The following is an 18,806-nucleotide window of genomic DNA, read 5'->3' on the forward strand; positions in this document are numbered from 1 at the left end:
AATCCTTCTGTGTGGAGTTTGCATGTTTTTCCCGTGTTAGCGTGGGTCCCCTCCGGGTTCTCTGGCTTCCTTCCACAGCCCAGAGACATGCAGCTTAGGTTAATTGGAACCTAAATTGCCCATAGGTGTGCATGTGAATGGTTGTCTGTCTATATATGTGCCCTGCGATAGACTGGCGACCTGTCCAGCACCCCCGACCCTAATTAAGATAAGCGGTTCGGATAACAGATTGGAATAATCCACCTGTGAGGCTCTGAAGGGTTTGAAGCTTAGATTCACAGCAGTCATGATGGATCACAGGTGACCTCTGGTGTGTCATGAGTCTCTCAAACCTGCTTTCTGGAGGCATCAAAAAAAGTCATGTCTTCTCTAGAAATCCCTCAAGGGGTCAGTGTTTTCATATCTTATCTTCATCCACAAGTCCATTCATAAAACAGTCCAGTTTTCCAGAGTTTAAAACTCAAACACCTACCTGTCAGCTGACAGATTGATCCCAGAATCAAAGGCTCTGGCCACTGTGATCATAGAAGATCTGTCACCGGCCTCGGCAGCCAGCACCAGGTACTTGAAACCTTTCATCTTGTTTCCACGATGGCCTCCAGCTCTCTGCACAGCGCAGCTCTCTCCAGGTGCAACATGGCCGAGTCCTGATCCCACGGCTCGTCCTTCTCAGAGAAGCGGCCGCCTTCATGGTACCGCACCATCGCCAGGTGGACCTGGTTCAGGAGGAAGGTGATCCAGAATATATTCAACAAATGAAACTCACTTTGAAAACCAGCTTTCAGCTTTCAGCAGACAGGTGACTATCAAGACTAAATCAATCTGTGTTTGGTGTAAATGTGTGCGAGGTGTGTAGTTTTTGTTGAAAGGTTTATTCCTGTTTGAGGCCCACAAGTGTGAGTTCATTTCATTCCTTCGACCCAGCCACATACATGATCTTTATTACCGTCAAACCAACCACTCTGATCTTTCACCTTGCCGAGGATGGACTGGCCAATCTTCTTCTGCATCAGAGCGTTGAGCCGCTCCACCTCGGTGGCCACGCAGGAGGACCGGTGGACGTGAGAGCGAGACGAATGGTAGAAGCTCCAGTTCTCCTCCGTCAGCTGAGGAGGAAAAGGCAGTCAGGATATACAAAAAGGAGAAGGAATGGTGACGCTCTGAACCTCAACCGTCAGAAAACAAAGCATATGATGAAGGGAGAGTACCCAGACAGACAAGTTTGGTTTTAAATATTAGCTGATGGATGACATGATTGTCCTTGGGCTCAGAGCTGGAGGAGTACAGCCATGTAGGACTCAGTGAATGCAAAAATCATGCAAAGCATGACGGGAACAGAAGCATGCACGGACTGAAGGGCAAAGGAGAGTGAACAAGAGAAGTCTTGTATGTCAGGGTCTAATAATCATTTGTTTAAGATAATATCCGTGAATAAACTTACAAATGTGTCAAAAAATATAATAAACTCAGCGGGAAAAAGTATTTCCTTTTAAAAAAATTAAATCGAACAAAAGTCAGACGTAAATATTTACCCCGTCCACGTGGTCATTCGGGTCTCCTTCACTCCTCTCGCTGGGGTAGCCGCTGTCAGTCCTACAGGCAGAAATACGTTTTAAAAACCAGCGCAGTGACTCGTGTTAGTTGTGTTGCAGCACTGCAGTCTGAGTGCAGCTCAACCAGCTGAGAAGCATCTCAAAAATACAAGTGTGTGCTGTTTAAATGGTTATAAAGTGATTCAAACCTTTCTGCGTTAATTCTGCACCAGCTGACAGGAACGAGACGGCGAAGCCTTCAACGTTTTTATTGGTAAACTTTTACAGAATGTTGTGCGTCCGACTCGCTGCGGTTCAACTGGCTGAACATCAGATCCACAAACCAACAGACCAGAAAAACACAACCGCCACCTCGACTTCAAAACACGAAGAAAAGAAAAACATTTACTGAAGATGCGTTGAGAAGAACAAAGAACAAAAAAACCCAAATCAAACTATTACAGCGCCTCCCGGCTCAGAAACCTTCATTTCATCATTTTCTAACTGGGAGAGCCGGAGTTTTACAAACGAGGGAAGTATTCAGTAAACACCAAAGAAAAGGATCAGAAAGAAACTCTTATTTTATGGGCCCTTAAATAATATCCTAACAATGTCCTGGGAAGAACTGTGTAATCTGGTGATAATCAGAGACGGAGACACATTTTTCACGTTCATTAACCAGCCCAGTTGAGCCATCAAAGGAAGTGAACGCAGTCTCTGTTATTAGCGCCTCATTGTATTGTTATTAAATTTACATTATTGGGAGATTGTGGACAATAAAACATTGCATTAAAAATACATTTCAGTTTTTGAATTCTACGACAACGTTCATGATTTAATCGTAGACTTGTCTTCTTCACGTCGGTAACAGTTGTTCGACTTGTAGAAACCAGTCAAGTGAACATCGACCCTTTAATCCTTTAACGTAACGGCTACAAACGGATTTGTCTGAAAGCTCAGACAGAAGTCGTTAATAATTCGTGTTTCTGAAAACGAAACACGTAGAAGCCCGTCGTCGGTCAAAGTCTGTTTTTAAAAAAGTATTCTATAGTTTTAGGGTGATATTGTATTTATTATATAGTATTGTTAACCCTCACATTATCAATCCTGTGATCATACAGAAGTAAGTAGACAGGAAACTACAAATAGAAAAGAAAAACAAAGCAATAATTTTCTTATTTCCCTCAACTGAGCTTCCACTCGGCTCACAGAAACATGTCAAACAAACGAACATCATTATTCCAGAAATATAACTTTTTCTTGAAGTTATTAAATTGTTTGTGGAACATTATTTACGACAAATGTCTTGATTCATCTCATGTCCCAAAAATTGCAATCAAACTTCGTACTTCTGCCCAGAAACCTCCCTCAGAGTTGAAAACAGTACATCGGTTCATCTCGAGTAAAATTACTCGGAGATTATCGAACCTGCAAAACAAAAACGTCACAGAATAATAGATTTTGGAAGCTGCTACACGTGGAAGGCGGAACAAAAAGAGGAAGTCGGTTGATTTTGCGATCCAACCAGGCCGAGACACACGAGACCATCGGGGTAAAAACGATGCCGGTCGATCAGCTGTGAGTGTTTCATTGTTCGGTGGAGCAGTTTTGTGTTTCAGAGACTTTTCTGGAAACAAATCAACTCATTTCTGCCTCAGACTGTTGGTTTTTTTATACATTTAACGACAAAATGAAAAATTAAAGTAAAGCTCTCGATAGATTTCCTCCAGTTACGGCCCTCCTACTAGTCCCAGAATCCCTTTCAATGACACCCAGGGAAGAGGGCGGGACCTCTGTCCTGCTCTCTGATTGGACGTGAAGTCTCAGGGAGCCGACAGGTCGGATCGGCCGACTTCCGAGTGCCCCTTCAGAAGCCCGAGCCTCACCACCACCACCCGACTCTTCTTCTGCTCGGGCTCTTCCTCCTCCTCTCCTTCCACCTCCCCCCTCTCCTTCAACTTCCGTTTCCCTCTCTCCTTCCTCTTCTCCTTCTTCGCCTTCTTCTTCCTCCTCTTCTCTTCCATCTCTAACTTTTCCTTCACGGCTTGATCCTCCTCTTCCTCGTCCTGCACTTCTTCCTCCTCCACTTCTAACTCCCCCACCGCCATCTCCATTTCATTGTCTTCTTCCGCCTCATCCTCCTCTTCGCCTTCTTCTTCCTCCTCTCCCTCCTCTGATTCCTCATCATCATCGTCGTCGTCGTCTTCATCCTCCTCCTCCTCCTCCTCTTCCTCCTCCACCTCTTCCTCATTCTCCTCGATATCCCCTTCCTCCACATCGGTCAGCTGTTCTCCTTTCAGCTGCTCTAGTTTAATCTTCATCCTCTGTCGTCCGTTAAGGGTTGACTGTCAGGAGGAAACACAAAGTTAAGAAACAAGAGTTATATTTCTTCATCTCCTCAACAGATACATATAAAAAATAAATAATCATAATCTCCTCGAAAGAGGTTTCTTCCTTTTGTGTAACTCGTTATTCCTCTTGCGACCCACTGACGGTTCAGAGCCTCAGGTTGAGAACCTTTTTATCAAGTCTCCATGTTCACGGACTTCAACGAGTGAAGAAGTCGTAAAGCAGTCGACCCCTTTGTTAGCAAACCGTAAACTTACTTTACATGTTTATTATATCAGTATTTACTGACGATGTTGAAATACTTGTCTCTGAAAATGTGTTTAATACGGGAGACAGTGTTTTCTAAATCTACCTTCTTTCCCATTTCTATTAATTCATTGGGTCATTTATTTAATTGTGACAAATCATGTGCAAAACTACTTTAATATTATTTTTCGATATCATGCAGAATATTAATTTTCTATTTCAGTTTCTGTCAGTATTACTTTTTATACACTTTATATTACTTTTGAGTGGAGTTGAGTATTTTTTTTCATTTACCTAAATTTTAATGCTATTCTAGTTTGCACTGGTGCTAGTATAACTTCATATACACTAAATACTCTACTGTTAATATATTTGTAATATATTCTTTATTTTTCTTCTCATTCTTTTGTTGTAATCTTTAATCAAACTCTGGCACAAGAATGTCCTTCTGGATCATATTTTAAATGCAAACGCATACAAATATCTGGCTGCAGCAACGTTTGTGCTCAAGATACTTTGTGCGTAAAGATACTCACAGCCCTCTTGCCGTTTCGGAGCCGGTGCAGCAGCAACCGGACGGTGTCTTTGTTCTGACACAGTCCCATGGTGTTTAGGGCGTCCAGGGCCGAGCCAGAGCAACCCTGCAGGCGCAGCTCTGCCCCCAGAGCGGCCTGCAGGAAGTTGTTCTTCCAGATGTTCCTGGTGAAGAGCGGGATGGAGAGCGCCACCACGGTCCGGCGCATCAGCAGCGTCTGGGCCTGGTCCTCCGACATCTGGCTGCCGCACAAACAAACAGAACAAACGCTCATCAGATCGCGCGCGCACACACACACACACACACACACAGTCGGGTTTAGATCCAGAGAGGACAGCAGGGCCCAATCGCCCGTGCTAAATCCCCAACTGAGCGCCGGCGTGTCCCAAGCGCAGACGTACTTGCTGCTCTTGGCGAGAGCGTTGATGTCGGGGAACAGCGAGGTGAGGCAGGTGGTGACGAGCGGCGCTTTGTCCTGGGCCCAGCTCAGGCAGCGCCGCCAGGGGAAGGACGACAGCGGCTTTCGGCTCGTCACCTTCTGGTGGAAGGGATTGTCCGTCTGTCGCGTCAGCGCCTTCATCTGCACCGCCACCCGGAAACACATCGCGCCACGATTACACAACGATGACACAAAACAAACAAGCGCTGGATACGTTTGTCCCGATCGACAGGTTTAATCAACCAGGAGGAGATTCTGTCCTCACCTCTTCTTTCAACTGTTTGCTCCAGAACTCCATCATGGGCTTCCGGGCGCCTTTAGCGGACCACAGCATTTTGAAGGCGGCCTTGTAGCAGGACTTGCTCACCAGCAGCGCGGCTTTGCTCTTCTTCCCCATCCGCTGGCCTTTCTTCCTCTTGTCCCTCATCTCTGACTGCAGTCACCAACAACAAGGACACGAACGTCAAAACATCTCAATGAGTCAAGCCCGCTGACCTATTATTTATATTTACAGCTGGACACTACAGGTCATTATTTTCATTTGGTATTTCATAGCCTGCAGTCACCATTGACGTACACTAGGTTTGGACATTTTTGATCTGAGTCAAACAAATACTAGATGTAAACTATTGCAAAACACTCCAGAGCTATGACTCATTTCCTTATCCAAACAAAAGGTGTGAATGAGTTAGTACCTTGTGAAGCATTTGTTGTGATATGGCATTTTAAATGTTTATTCTCCATTATTTCCATAAACTTTAACAAATGTATTTGCTTGGTGGTGTGTAGTATAGAGCAAAGAGATGTGACATCTATACATTTCTTTGGATTTGGAACTAGGTTTGCAATGAGGGAACATGCATCAGGGGAAATACTTTCAAAACAATAAGCATGGGTGAAATGTCCACTACGAGGTTATGATCTCCAATCAATACATAACGATAGTGTCACACAGCCCTACCTGTTTGGTCTGAGGCGGTTTCAGCCACAGAGCCCGCTTCCCGCTCTGTTTGCGTTTGCATTTGCTCCGGATGACCTGAGCGCAGGTCTCGCACAGGAAGGACTTGTCGTGCACCGCGGCGTCCGGGAAGACCCACAGCACCGTCTCCGGGGTGGTGAAGGTGAACACCGCCCTGCGGTTGAAGCTGCGGCCCTGCCGCTCGAACGCAAACTTGCAGGAGGAGCAGCTCATGTCCTCCGGCCGTTTGGGACGCCTGCGGCCGCCTCGGTCAACCGAGGAGGCGGCCGCGAGGACGACCCCCGTGGCTTCCGTTTTTAGGGGTCTCTGCTCAGTCTGCGCCCCCACGTCGTGGCAGACCACCTCCGCACCCACGGCCGGCTCGGGGCGCTCCGGAGAGCCACGAACCGGTTCACCTTCCGAGCTTACCGGCGCACCTTCGTTGGCGGCCACAGCGTGGGCATAGTCGTGCTCGGGCGGGGGAGCGGCTTCCTCATCGGGCCCCAAGTTCGTCTCGGTGGTTTCACTCGCCATAACGGACATGGAGCCTCCGGTTGTTTTAGTCAACAGTCGAAACACTCGGAGAGAAAAACTCCGTCGGCGCTCATCGCTGTTCGCGGAGCAGCGAGCTAACGGGTCGAGCTAACGGGTCGAGCTAACGCAGAAGAAGAAAAACTATATGGGGTTTTCAGGCGGATCTTTCTAATGGAAAGTCTCCGGAACACTTTACGCGGCGCATGCAGTGAAGTTTGAACTATTTCAAAGCGACGGAGACTAACTAAATATCGTTTTTATAGTAAGAACTACTCTGGAGCAGATGGAAAACAGAGATGTGACCCAACCGGATGTAGCCGCCGATAAACAATGTCGTTTCCGTGTTTATGTTAACCGACGGTCCGCGGGCGCTCCCATGTGGTGGGAGGCCGGTACTACATTTTTCAAATGCAATTTCTTCACCAGCTAAAATATTTAGTAGTAAATTATTCTGTTTTTCGTTAACGCCCATAGCGCCGGGTCTGCATGCAGTTTTACCTGGATGTTTGGAAAGTAAACTCGCTTCAACTTGTTTATTTTTATTTTTTATTTAACTATTAGTAATTATTAATAATTTCACATTATTCACCTGGGAGCGAAACAATTTCCGTTTGCGGAATTAATAAAGTAACTCTCTATTTAGCCTCTAGGGAGTACACCTCTGGTGTGTGGACTTGTCACCTACGTCAGAGCAACGCGTTCCGAAATGGAACGCAGAATCAAAGATCAAAGATAAATATACATTGACATGTATACCTCTTGTCTAACTTGTCGGTGGTCTAAGCGATTAGGCGTTCGCCCCCCACACGAGAGCTCCGGGTTCAAGCCCAGCGCGGGATTGAGCCTGGGTTGAAAACACGTCCAACTGAGTGTGAACGACCCAACGGGGTTCAGTAAGCAGTTCGAGGGCAGCTCGAGTGTGCCGAGGGGGTGTCCTAGCACCGGCAGGTTAGACGGGTGGGTTGGTGTATCCTACATTACCAGGCAAAAAAAAGGATCCAATGGAGGTCTGCCTCACAGTCAAAAGACAATCCCAAAAGCTCAAAGGGATCGAATGGTGGTTCTGCAAGAGTGGGATGTAGGGATACTATGGGTTTTTTTTACAACTGTCCTAGATATAAAAAACTGTCCTTGATATAAAAAACAACATACATATTTTTATTACAATAAAAAAATTCAACATACGCATTTTGACCAAATTCCTATGTCCCAAACATTTTCTGAAATCTCGGTGTAAATATGAAAAACTCAGAAAATTTAGTATTTTAACTAACAATGACAATTACAAAGCATACAGTAAACCTTAAATGACAAAAGAATGAGTTTGATTAAAAGAATAAACATGTATATAGCTGCCTGTATGGATGCCTGCTTATTTATTTTTAAATCATCTTTCTTTTAAAAGCATATTCATTATTTCAAACTCAGAGGAAATGAACGTCATGAACATGTGAATATAACACATTTCCATGACTTTTCCAAAACTTTTGGGATTTCATTTTTTTCAAGGACTTTTCCAGGCCTGGAAATAACCATTTTAAAATGCCATGACTCTTCCATGACCGTAAGAACCCTGAAAATAAGATTGCAAAGAGATGTAATCACAACGCAAACTGCAGAAGCGAAAAAAACAATAATTGGAATTCACATATAAATGATTTTCATGTCATTTTATTTGTACAAAGAATTTTCACAAAAATATTTAGAAACTGTTGCAGACACCACGGACGCCATAAAGCAAAGGATATCACATGACCAGAACAGTGCCACAGAGAGGAAGAGAGAGAGAGAGAGACAGAGAGAGAGAGAGAGAGAGAGACAGAGAGAGAGAGACAGAGAGAGAGAGAGAAAGGGACAGAGGGAAAGAAAGATAGTACGTAAACAAACACTCTCCAGACTTCTTAGAGAGCGACTTCCTTCTGGTTCGAATCAACAACAGTTTCTAAATATTTCTGTGAAAATTCTTTGTACAAATAAAATGACATGAAAATCATTTATATGTGAATTCCAATTATTGTGTTTTTGTTTTTTTCGCTTCTGATGGAGGACACTGTGGTGTAGCACGTCCATCTTTATCGAACACATTCCCCTCAGACCTCGCTGATTATCTTACAACTTCAACACATAGGCCAAGAACTACAAGAAGGAGGAACGTGAAGTGCTCCCAGGGCTTAATATGCAGCCATACAACAAGCCTGGTGTGTGCGGCCATCAAAGTCAGACTTCATGAAGAAGTCCTGCCTGACTTGTCAAACAACACATTGAAGTTGTCTCGATCAATATGCACCGTTTGCTCGCAGCAAATCCCATTTCGACCACTTTACAACTTGTGTAGCATTGTTTTGGGGACAGGAAGTGCTGGAAGGTGCACATTTTCTGCGTATCAGCGTAGAAACGTTGTGATAGTGTTCTTTATCTTTGGCCATCTGCTTAGTGAGTCATGTCAGACTTTTCACATCTTCTGAGGTCACTTGCTGCTCCTCTGCCGGCATGTCTTGTGTTCCTTTCTATTCTTCATCTTCTTCATCCTCTGCGTGCGCTTCCTCCATGGCCGTCTCTGACCGATTTGTCTTGCCCTCTCTGGCGCCCTCCTGCTGAGCTTTCAGCGCACTGCACAGCTCCATCTCGTGGATCTCCACATCTGACGACGCGGTGGGAGGCACAGTGGGCTGAGACTTGCCGCCTGTACAGCCCTGAAAGAACCCAGAAACAAACAAACAAGTTCATTTTCAGCTCTATGTTGTTACTTGATGCATCGAAATAATAATTCATCCTGTTAACCATTCAAAGCTCAGTGGTGAGTGCCCTTACAGAGATGTTGATGGCTCGGGGCGTCCTGTGCGGATCCAGGGGTGCACCTGGCTCAGCTCCCTCTTCTGGTCCTCGCTGAAGCGTGGCTGGTGTTTCTGTATGCTCCTCAAGGCCTCGCGGTCTTCTTGCAGCACAGTCTCCATGTCTCTGTTGTGTGGAAAGAGGGGGGGAAGGGTCACTGAAAGTCTGGCATTGAGTTTGTAAAGTTCTAAACTAACTGAACTAAATCAGCTGCGGTGTTGTGTGGTCACATTTCTGGCCATCGGCAGCCAGATGGGGTCCTGCAGGACACACTTGATGAACTGCTCCTCGCCAGCATCTCCGCCGGCACTACTGCTGCCCCCTGCTGCCTGTTTGCGGGAATGATCCTTCTCTGATGAGTCGATGCTACCAAAGTACTTGCTGGTGTGGCTGCCCTGGCTGCTGCCTGAATGCACAAGGAAGTGAAAATTGAGAATTAATTTCAGAGTACAGCAACAGGGGGAAAGAAACATAAGAATAATTACACCATGATGTTTCATTTTCTATAAACAATTTTTTTTGAAATACTAGAATTTATATAAGACATCTCTCCTGGAAACTTGCCTTCTGACATCACTTATCTAGGAAGGAGTCTGTAAAGTGTGACTTACTCACGCCACTGGTGCCAAAGGAGCTGCAGCCGTTTGAGCCGGATCCTGAACCAGAGGACCTCGTGCCTGACGACCCTGAACCAGAGGCGGCTGAGCCGGTGCCTGACCGGGCGTCTTCCTGTAGCAACATATCTAGCAGGTCGCTGGAGGTGGACATGGCATCGTTGTTGGACTCATTAGCTTCACCCTAATGGGGGAAAAAAATAGTTCAAGACACATTATAAATGCCATATATAATGGTTTTCAAAGGTTAACGTCCAATCCGGAACGTCTGTGTACTTACGTTCTCCTTGGAGGCATCATCAGAGCTCCTCTGATTGGCTGAGCTCTGTCCCCCGGCTGCACCGCCATGCACAGAAGGCTTGCTGTGTTGCTACCAGGGCCGTGGTGACCTCTAAACGGTTGCTTGGTGATTCCTCCAGCTGCAAAAGGTTGAGAGGTGACGAGCATCTGGACCGGAAGAGGGGAGACTCTGCGCCCTCACGGTAAGCAGGTGTCTGGCAGTGGGACTGTGGGGTGCTGCTCCGAGACGGGGCGCAGGTGGCCACTGGAATCGGTGGGGGGGTTGAAACGATAGCTGCTTGAGTGGCAGCGGGGTATGTGAAGTTAGGGTTGAAGAAGTGTCCGGGCACGGGGCGTGGCTGAGAGATGGGTGCACCCATCTGGGGGGAAATGTAGTTGGGAATAACGAGGGCCACCATGGGCGGTACCAGCCGGGTAGCGGGGAAACATGATGGATCTGGGATGGCGATGGTCTGGGCCAATGGTGGGTAAACAGGGTAGATTGGAAGCATACCAGGAGCATAAGGGGCGGCGGGAATGCTGGCCTGAGAGCCTACAGACAGCCAGGAGGATGAGTTTGTTGGGTGTCCGATGGGCATGTTGAGAGGCATGAGAGCTGTGCTGGTCCTGGGGTCAAGCGGACTCCCGCTTAGCCCCAGAGAGCTGTGCTGGTCCTGGGGTCAAGCGGACTCCCGCTTAGCCCCAGAGAGCTGTGCTGGTCAGATGACTCCTGGTGCTTGAGCCTCTTGCTCAAGTTGTTGCTGGTCGGACCCTTGAGAGATGGACAGTTCATCGTGAAGATAAATGTGGACAAATGATTCTCTCTCACACAGACAGACAGACAGACACACACACACACACACACACACACACACACACACACACACACACACACACACAGTATTTCCCCAACTGCCAGCACCCTAATGAGAGAGCTCTTGTGTTGTCTTTCTTTCCCTCTGTCCCTTTCTCTCTCTCTCTCTCTCTCTCTTCCTCTCTGTGGCACTGTTCTGGTCATGTGATATCCTTTGCTTTATGGCGTCCGTGGTGTCTGCAACAGTTTCTAAATATTTTTGTGAAAATTCTTTGTACAAATAAAATGACATGAAAATCATTTATATGTGAATTCCAATTATTGTTTTTTTCGCTTCTGCAGTTTGCGTTGTGATTACATCTCTTTGCAATCTTATTTTCAGGGTTCTTACGGTCATGGAAGAGTCATGGCATTTTAAAATGGTTATTTCCAGGCCTGGAAAAGTCCTTGAAAAAAATGAAATCCCAAAAGGAAAAGTTTGGAAAAGTCATGGAAATGTGTTATATTCACATGTTCATGACGTTCATTTCCTCTGAGTTTGAAATAATGAATATGCTTTTAAAAGAAAGATGATTTAAAAATAAATAAGCAGGCATCCATACAGGCAGCTATATACATGTTTATTCTTTTAATCAAACTCATTCTTTTGTCATTTAAGGTTTACTGTATGCTTTGTAATTGTCATTGTTAGTTAAAATACTAAATTTTCTGAGTTTTTCATATTTACACCGAGATTTCAGAAAATGTTTGGGACATAGGAATTTGGTCAAAATGCGTATGTTGAATTTTTTTATTGTAATAAAAATATGTATGTTGTTTTTTATATCAAGGACAGTTTTTTATATCTAGGACAGTTGTAAAAAAAAACCCATAGTATCCCTACATCCCACTCTTGCAGAACCACCATTCGATCCCTTTGAGCTTTTGGGATTGTCTTTTGACTGTGAGGCAGACCTCCATTGGATCCTTTTTTTTGCCTGGTAATGTAGGATACACCAACCCACCCGTCTAACCTGCCGGTGCTAGGACACCTCGGCACACTCGAGCTGCCCTCGAACTGCTTACTGAACCCCGTTGGGTCGTTCACACTCAGTTGGACGTGTTTTCAACCCAGGCTCAATCCCGCGCTGGGCTTGAACCCGGAGCTCTCGTGTGGGAGGCGAACGCCTAATCGCTTAGACCACCGACAAGTTAGACAAGAGGTATACATGTCAATGTATATTTATCTTTGATCTTTGATTCTGCGTTCCATTTCGGAACGCGTTGCTCTGACGTAGGTGAAAAGTCCACACACCAGAGGTGTACTCCCTAGAGGCTAAATAGAGAGTTACTTTATTAATTCCGCAAACGGAAATTGTTTCGCTCCCAGGTGAATAATGTGAAATTATTAATAATTACTAATAGTTAAATAAATAATACAAATAAACAAGTTGAAGCGAGTTTACTTTCCAAACATCCAGGTAAAACTGCATGCAGACCCGGCGCTATGGGCGCGCCTTGGGGTGCCGGGCCCGCCCTCGGACTCGGCTGGACCCGGCCTGGACGGACAAGCCTGTCAGTCACTTATCACACGTAAAAGAAAAGAGCGCAACTCTCTGTCGCCGGCGACAGGAGCTGTCACAGGATGCAACACTAAGATTACCGTAACTCCTCGAATATTTACGCCATCGACGTAATTCCAACGGATTCTGAATGCTAAGAAGCGTAGCTTAAACACTGCGGCGTGTCTGTGGGGGAGGGGTGGAAGAGAGCAGGGCAGAGCAGCAGCAGAGAGCAGGGAAGAGAGTTTGACTGGCTTTTCACTGCCTTTTGAGTGGTGTTTTCTTTGGAAATAATATGTTGTGGTTGTAAATAATAGTATTAGTATAGTTTCTGAGAGTTCTGCCACTTGCTGGCCCACCTAAATCCCCCACTAAAGGCCACTTTTCTGTCCACACAAACACAAAGAAGCTGCCTCTAAAAGCCTGCCTGGATGTTTGAGGAGGGCAATAATGGGTTCTGTCTTCAGCTGGACCGGAACTGCTTAAGGGAGATAAACAAATCTCTAAAACGCCTGGACACCGACACATAAAAGCCTATAACATGGATATTGAAGCGTGTCTGTGATTGGAGAGCGAGTGATGTTGTTGTGTGGTGTTGTGTTACACTGCGGTCAAGTGAGCCCACATCCGCCGAGTGAGCCTCAGTTGCAATTCTAAATGCACCTCTATTCAAGGTGTTACGGTACGTGGGCCAGCTCAATTTCACAATATTCAAACAGCTATAAAAACAGATCCTTAGGTTTGTATATAGAAATTCCACTGCCGTCTTATTCAGGGTGACCTCTGCTATGCCCATGTGCATGGCCTCTAAATATTACTGTACAGTTTTGGACAAAATTGAATTCAAAGTCTGCTTAAATTTCATAATGATATTCATAATTTCACAATATTCAAACAGCTATAAAAACAGATCCTTAGGTTTGTATATTGAAATTCCACTGCAGTCTTGTCAGAGGGACCTATATGCTGTTGTTGCTTCATCAGGATTCTCTGCTGCTGTGAACCGGTCCATGCTGACGTGGTGGAAGCAGGAAGCTGTGGAGGACATGATGGCTCACCTCGACCAGAATAAAGACAAAGACAATTAGTACGATTGGGTGTAACTTGATGTCATCTTTTAAAAATGTACACAACCAAATGAAGAACATTAAAATACTGACTTTGATCTCCTTGTGCAGTTGACCGGCTCTGCAGACGTCTCAGGAGGACCCGGGAGGGCCTCTGACTCTACAGAGAACAAAGCAAAGCAGAGGCTTCAGGTCAGCCCAGACTGCTGAGCTGATGATTCTGTAAGAGTCTGAACGTTCAGTTGAAGTCAAGACGGGAAAGAAAGGGAGAGAGCGGCTCCAGAGTGAGAAGGGTTGTTTCAGTTTTTCCAATGTTTAAGTTTCATCCTAAACAAGGTTTGTTTATTATCAACAAATCTCATGAAAAGTCCAAAACCAACAATGCGTTGGTCCATCTCTCAATACTTTCTGACTTCCCTACCAGGCGGCAACTTCCGGTTCTAAAAAGTGAAGCCAATGCAGAGTTAAAAAGGAACTTGCATTGTGCGCACTTTAATGTCTAAAGCTACGGTCTATACGGTCAATTTTAAATACAGATTGGAGAAGAACAGTTTAGACTTAGACTTAAACTTACCGTTTATCAGCTTCTGAGAAGCTCAATGTTGTGACACGGAGCAACATCCCGACTCTCCTCTTTCTCATCCTCGCGCTCGCAAACGGCGCTGCGTGAACTTCTGGTTCATGTCTTTTATTTTAGTTTGTATTAAAGTAAAAATGTACAACAATATATAGCAGGTGATACATCACCATCACTAGGCTCTTTATAAAACAAATCACACAATGTAAATGGATTTATAACCTCATAAAGACAACACATAAATAAATAAATGCAGCAATAAATAAATAAAATGTGCATAAATAACTAAATAGAATTGCTAGAGGGTCTTCCAAGGCATCACGAATGTTCAGTACAGTGCTAGTTCTCTCATAAAAACACCATTTATATTTATGGATAAAAAAAAAGTATCCCTAAATTAAATTAAACAATACAAAAGTATTCAACAGACACAGGAGTTTTCGTATCCTCCATTATGATTCCAGTATTTATATAATTTCTCAATTAGCCCAGTCATACATGTCACCGCCCACATTCAGACTCACTGTCTCCCCCATCTGGAGAGAGCAGGAACAGCAGTCAAGACAACAAGAACTCATTTGGGCTCTCGAACTTGGCTAGTCGACTTCTGGAGTGAAGAAGAGCAGAAGTGAGGACACACCTGGAGTCCTTTTATCCCACATGGATATTTAAAATATAACCAAATCTGATATCACATGTAGAGCAGCTTGCTTTACCAACATATACTTACATTTATTATTTATACAATGGCTATACATTGTAGCCATCGGCCTTCAGTCTATTTAAGTCACAACGGGCTAGAACGCTTTATCTGGATCTATCGGGGAGCTAAAGCCAATGAAAACGCAAGCTGTCTGTTGACCTTGAAAGTGGTGTAGTGTGACCTTGGCTTTAGAGAGGACTGGTAGCACAACTTAACTCGGTAGCAGCAAATGTTGAGTTGATGTTGGGACTGAAAAGTAGCACCTGTACGTCCCTAAACTGAATCTTAACCTAATTCTATCCTTAACCCTGGAACCAAGTTTAAACCCTCAAACGACTATTTGAAGGTCCTATCAAAGACAGACGTACAACGATACACACACTCACACTGCAGCAACACAAAAGCACGTGTCATCACTGAAATGTCCCACACTGGCTGTGTACAAAATTGCATACTGACACACTATAAGTGGGAAGTCAAATGGAGTATGTTGTTGTGCGTGGCAGGCTGCACCAGAATACGCTTTAATGTCCAAGTAAGTGTGTTCTCACACGAGGAATTTAACTTGGACATAACAGCTAAACACATTAATCCACTATTTCTTTACATAACTAACGGATTTTTAAGGCTATATATTAATGTTCAAATAGAGCTCCAATTTACATAGTTGTGACCATACAGTCATGTGATGCAGAGAAGACGCGTCGCTTGAGTAAACTTCAGTGTCTGCTGGTAGTGGCATCCTTAATCGTTTATGCAGCACTGATACGTAACGTGTAGTCTGTGGACCGGATGTGACTTTGAACACAGCCACTGGTCAACTAGCAACAGGCTGAACTGAAGGAAAGCGGGACAGTTCAGACCGTGAAGAATGTCTGCAGGGAACCCTCCTCCCCCCCACACACACGCACACACACACACACACGCACACACACCATGTGACCCAGGTCTCCATTCTTCATCTGCAGCCCTCGGCCGGCTGACCGCGGTCGTTTCTCTTCAGGGTCGTCAGACTGTTGAGATCATTTCCACCAACACCTGCAAACAAGGGGTCGATGAGATGGTTGCCATGGAGATGGGCGACCAGCTGATGCTACGTTGCCACGGTCCAGACATCATCTGGCCGATTAGTCTTGTGTAACTGATGTGTGCTCGCCATGTGCCAGCCAGGGAGAAACAGGAGGAGGAGGAGGAGGAGGAGGAGCTGGTTTCTTAAATCTCAGAACCCAACGCTGATTTTAAACGGACAGATTGATTCGTGACGCGACGTTTTAACGAGCTGCGATCAAATCGTACGTCACGAATGAAACTCGGCTGCGTTCAAGGCGGAGAATCTCTCAATGTCCGTTTGAATTTTCCGCATGCTGCAAATTGATGCAGCAGCACCAGAGATAGTCCTTTTTCATTGCATGCAATCGGCTTCATTGTCAAAACATGCCGCCTACATTACCCACAATGCAACTCGATTGGTGACACTTTATTCAAAGTGAGGTTTCACCACTCTGCAGTAGGTTGAAGGGAGAAGCTTTGTGGCCTCTTTCAGCTATAAGATACAGATTTATTGTTTTGGTCGGTCTCACAGCTGTTTCCATCAAACACGATACTTACGGCCCAACGGAAAGGTGTCTTTCTTTCTACAGTAATATGTACAGCAGTCAACTGCAACAGACTAAAGTTAGTCAACTTAAAAAGGTAATTTGTCTCTCGTCTCACACGATGCCCGTCGCCAAGTTCAGCAGTTTTTGTATAATATATCTTTTATTCATTAACCCCTCTATAATTTGACCCATTTGTTTTCTGATAGATGCATTACTGCATTCCTTTTTTAATTTCATTTAAACATTTCTCTAATAATTGTATTATTTCCTCTTTTTGTAACTGTCCGCTGCTGAGACACGTGGAGGAGGCAGCTTCTCAAGGTGTTAATCGACCGGAGCAAAGACCTCGACCTCGTGGTTAAGGTCAGGATGGAGGACTTTGAATATGTCATGTTTGTGGTACCGGCATCAGGCCGAGGGGAATTCTGGACCAGCGGTTGCACAGGCTAGGTAGCACTGTGTAGCCGGTAGGTGTAACTGTGAATTGACAGAGAGAGGACCAACTTTATGCTCAGGCTCAGAGCTGGATTTATTCTGAACTCAATTACAGATCAAAACCTTTATCAATTTACATAATATACAAACAAATACTGGCTAACACTCCTTTAAAACACATTCTCCTCTTACAAGCTATGGTGTAACACTGAAGGTCACGGACTGAGCTAGCTAGGTAGCATTAGGACGGTCGTCAGAACCGTTAGCTACAAACTGAGGCAAAACACATTTAACACACATCTCCAAGTCATGTTAAAACATTACATAACATTTACTACTGCATTCACCTTAGATGGAAACCCAAACTAAAGACATAAAGGGTCTGTTTTACTATAACTAACCTGTAGTATTTCCAACCTACTACATTTGCGACCTCAGGGTCCACAAAATGGACAGCAGAGTCTGAGTCCAGTGAGGAGGAGGACTCTACTGGTAGTGAATCATCTGGGTCTAGAAGTCGTAGTGGCAGAAAACTACAGTGTGGAAAGAATTCAAAGGTTTCTCAAGTAAACTAAGAACGCGAGGGAAATTAGATGGGTTATGGGAATCTGCTCTGTCTCTCATGCGCAGCAAAGGCAGAGGAGGCTTCACTGATCTGGAGTACTACAGGGTCAAGAAGCTGGTGCGGAGGATCGTTGATGAGCTGTATGATGAGAGTGAAAGAAAAGGAATCCGGAAGGGAACAGGGCCAGGATGGAGAGCTGGAGTCCATTTGGCAGAGCGGGAGCATCCTGGTGGACCGAGAGACTGACGGAGGAGGGAGGATGCTGCAGGAGTTCAGGAGAGGAGAGCCGGGCTACACACTGTGTGGAGCTGAATGGACATTCGACGAGGAGACCGTGTCTCGTGTTTTTTTGTTGTTGTTGTGAATTAAACTGATCTCTCTCTCCTCCTCCCCAGTATAAAACATTAAACTCAGAGATATATCTATTTCAAAATATTATGCACCAAATGCTGCTGATCATCAGGGACTTTTACTAATCAAACACGCCTTAAAAAACACTGGGTTTCACTTCTAACTGGCATCACACTCACAAACATATAAGATAAAAGGACCAAAAAAAGAGAGGCATTACTGCAGTTGCAAGCTTTCAATTCAACTTCAAACCATCATTAAGAGCAGGCAAGGAGTGTATTACAATACCCATAATACCATACTATTCAGCATGCCAGAACACTATGTAGAATGCCCCAAAGTGTGATCAAATGCAGCAGGAGGTCAGAGATACCTGGATGTCCTCCTCCAGCCGGTCACATTTTTTTAGAATTCAAGCCGGCACGGTTCTCTGACTATTCTGACCCACTATAGTTATATATATATATATATATATATATATATATATATATATATATATATATATATATATATATATATAGGATATTAGTTGCATTAATTAGGCTGGTGATGTCACAGGCCTACAGCTTTTGTTGTCCTATGTCCAATGGAGACCAAATCCTAAAAAAGGAGGAAGAAAAACAACATATTTAGTCCTCCTATAGGCTGTTTTCATAGCTGACATTTGAGCTTGTCTAGGATGAAAAGCGCAGGTGTAGGTGATCACACGCCATGAAGCAGCTGTGACGAGTCTGTAAATACTGGTGAATGACTCTACTGCAGCAGAGAATGCTGCATGAAATGCTGCAGATGCTTTCTCTAGATGCAAGACTACCCTCAACACTCCTTGTGGTTGGA

General features: G+C 44.8%; 1 protein-coding gene across 1 annotated transcript; it reads right to left on the bottom strand.

Annotated features, from left to right (window-relative positions):
• Positions 1-575: 575 nt before the first annotated feature.
• On the bottom strand, positions 576-6,593 carry LOC306736596 (uncharacterized protein; the record flags this gene model as incomplete). Its single annotated transcript, XM_079218249.1, has 7 exons — positions 576-716; positions 975-1,106; positions 3,773-3,877; positions 4,664-4,904; positions 5,064-5,242; positions 5,367-5,534; positions 6,063-6,593. 7 exons carry the CDS (start codon positions 6,591-6,593, stop codon positions 576-578), a joined length of 1,497 nt encoding a protein of 498 aa, XP_079074375.1.
• Between the last annotated feature and the right edge of the window lie 12,213 nt (positions 6,594-18,806).

This window comes from Taurulus bubalis (genome assembly GCF_910589615.1).
Source record: "Taurulus bubalis genome assembly, chromosome: 5".
NCBI classification, from domain to species: domain Eukaryota; kingdom Metazoa; phylum Chordata; class Actinopteri; order Perciformes; family Cottidae; genus Taurulus; species Taurulus bubalis.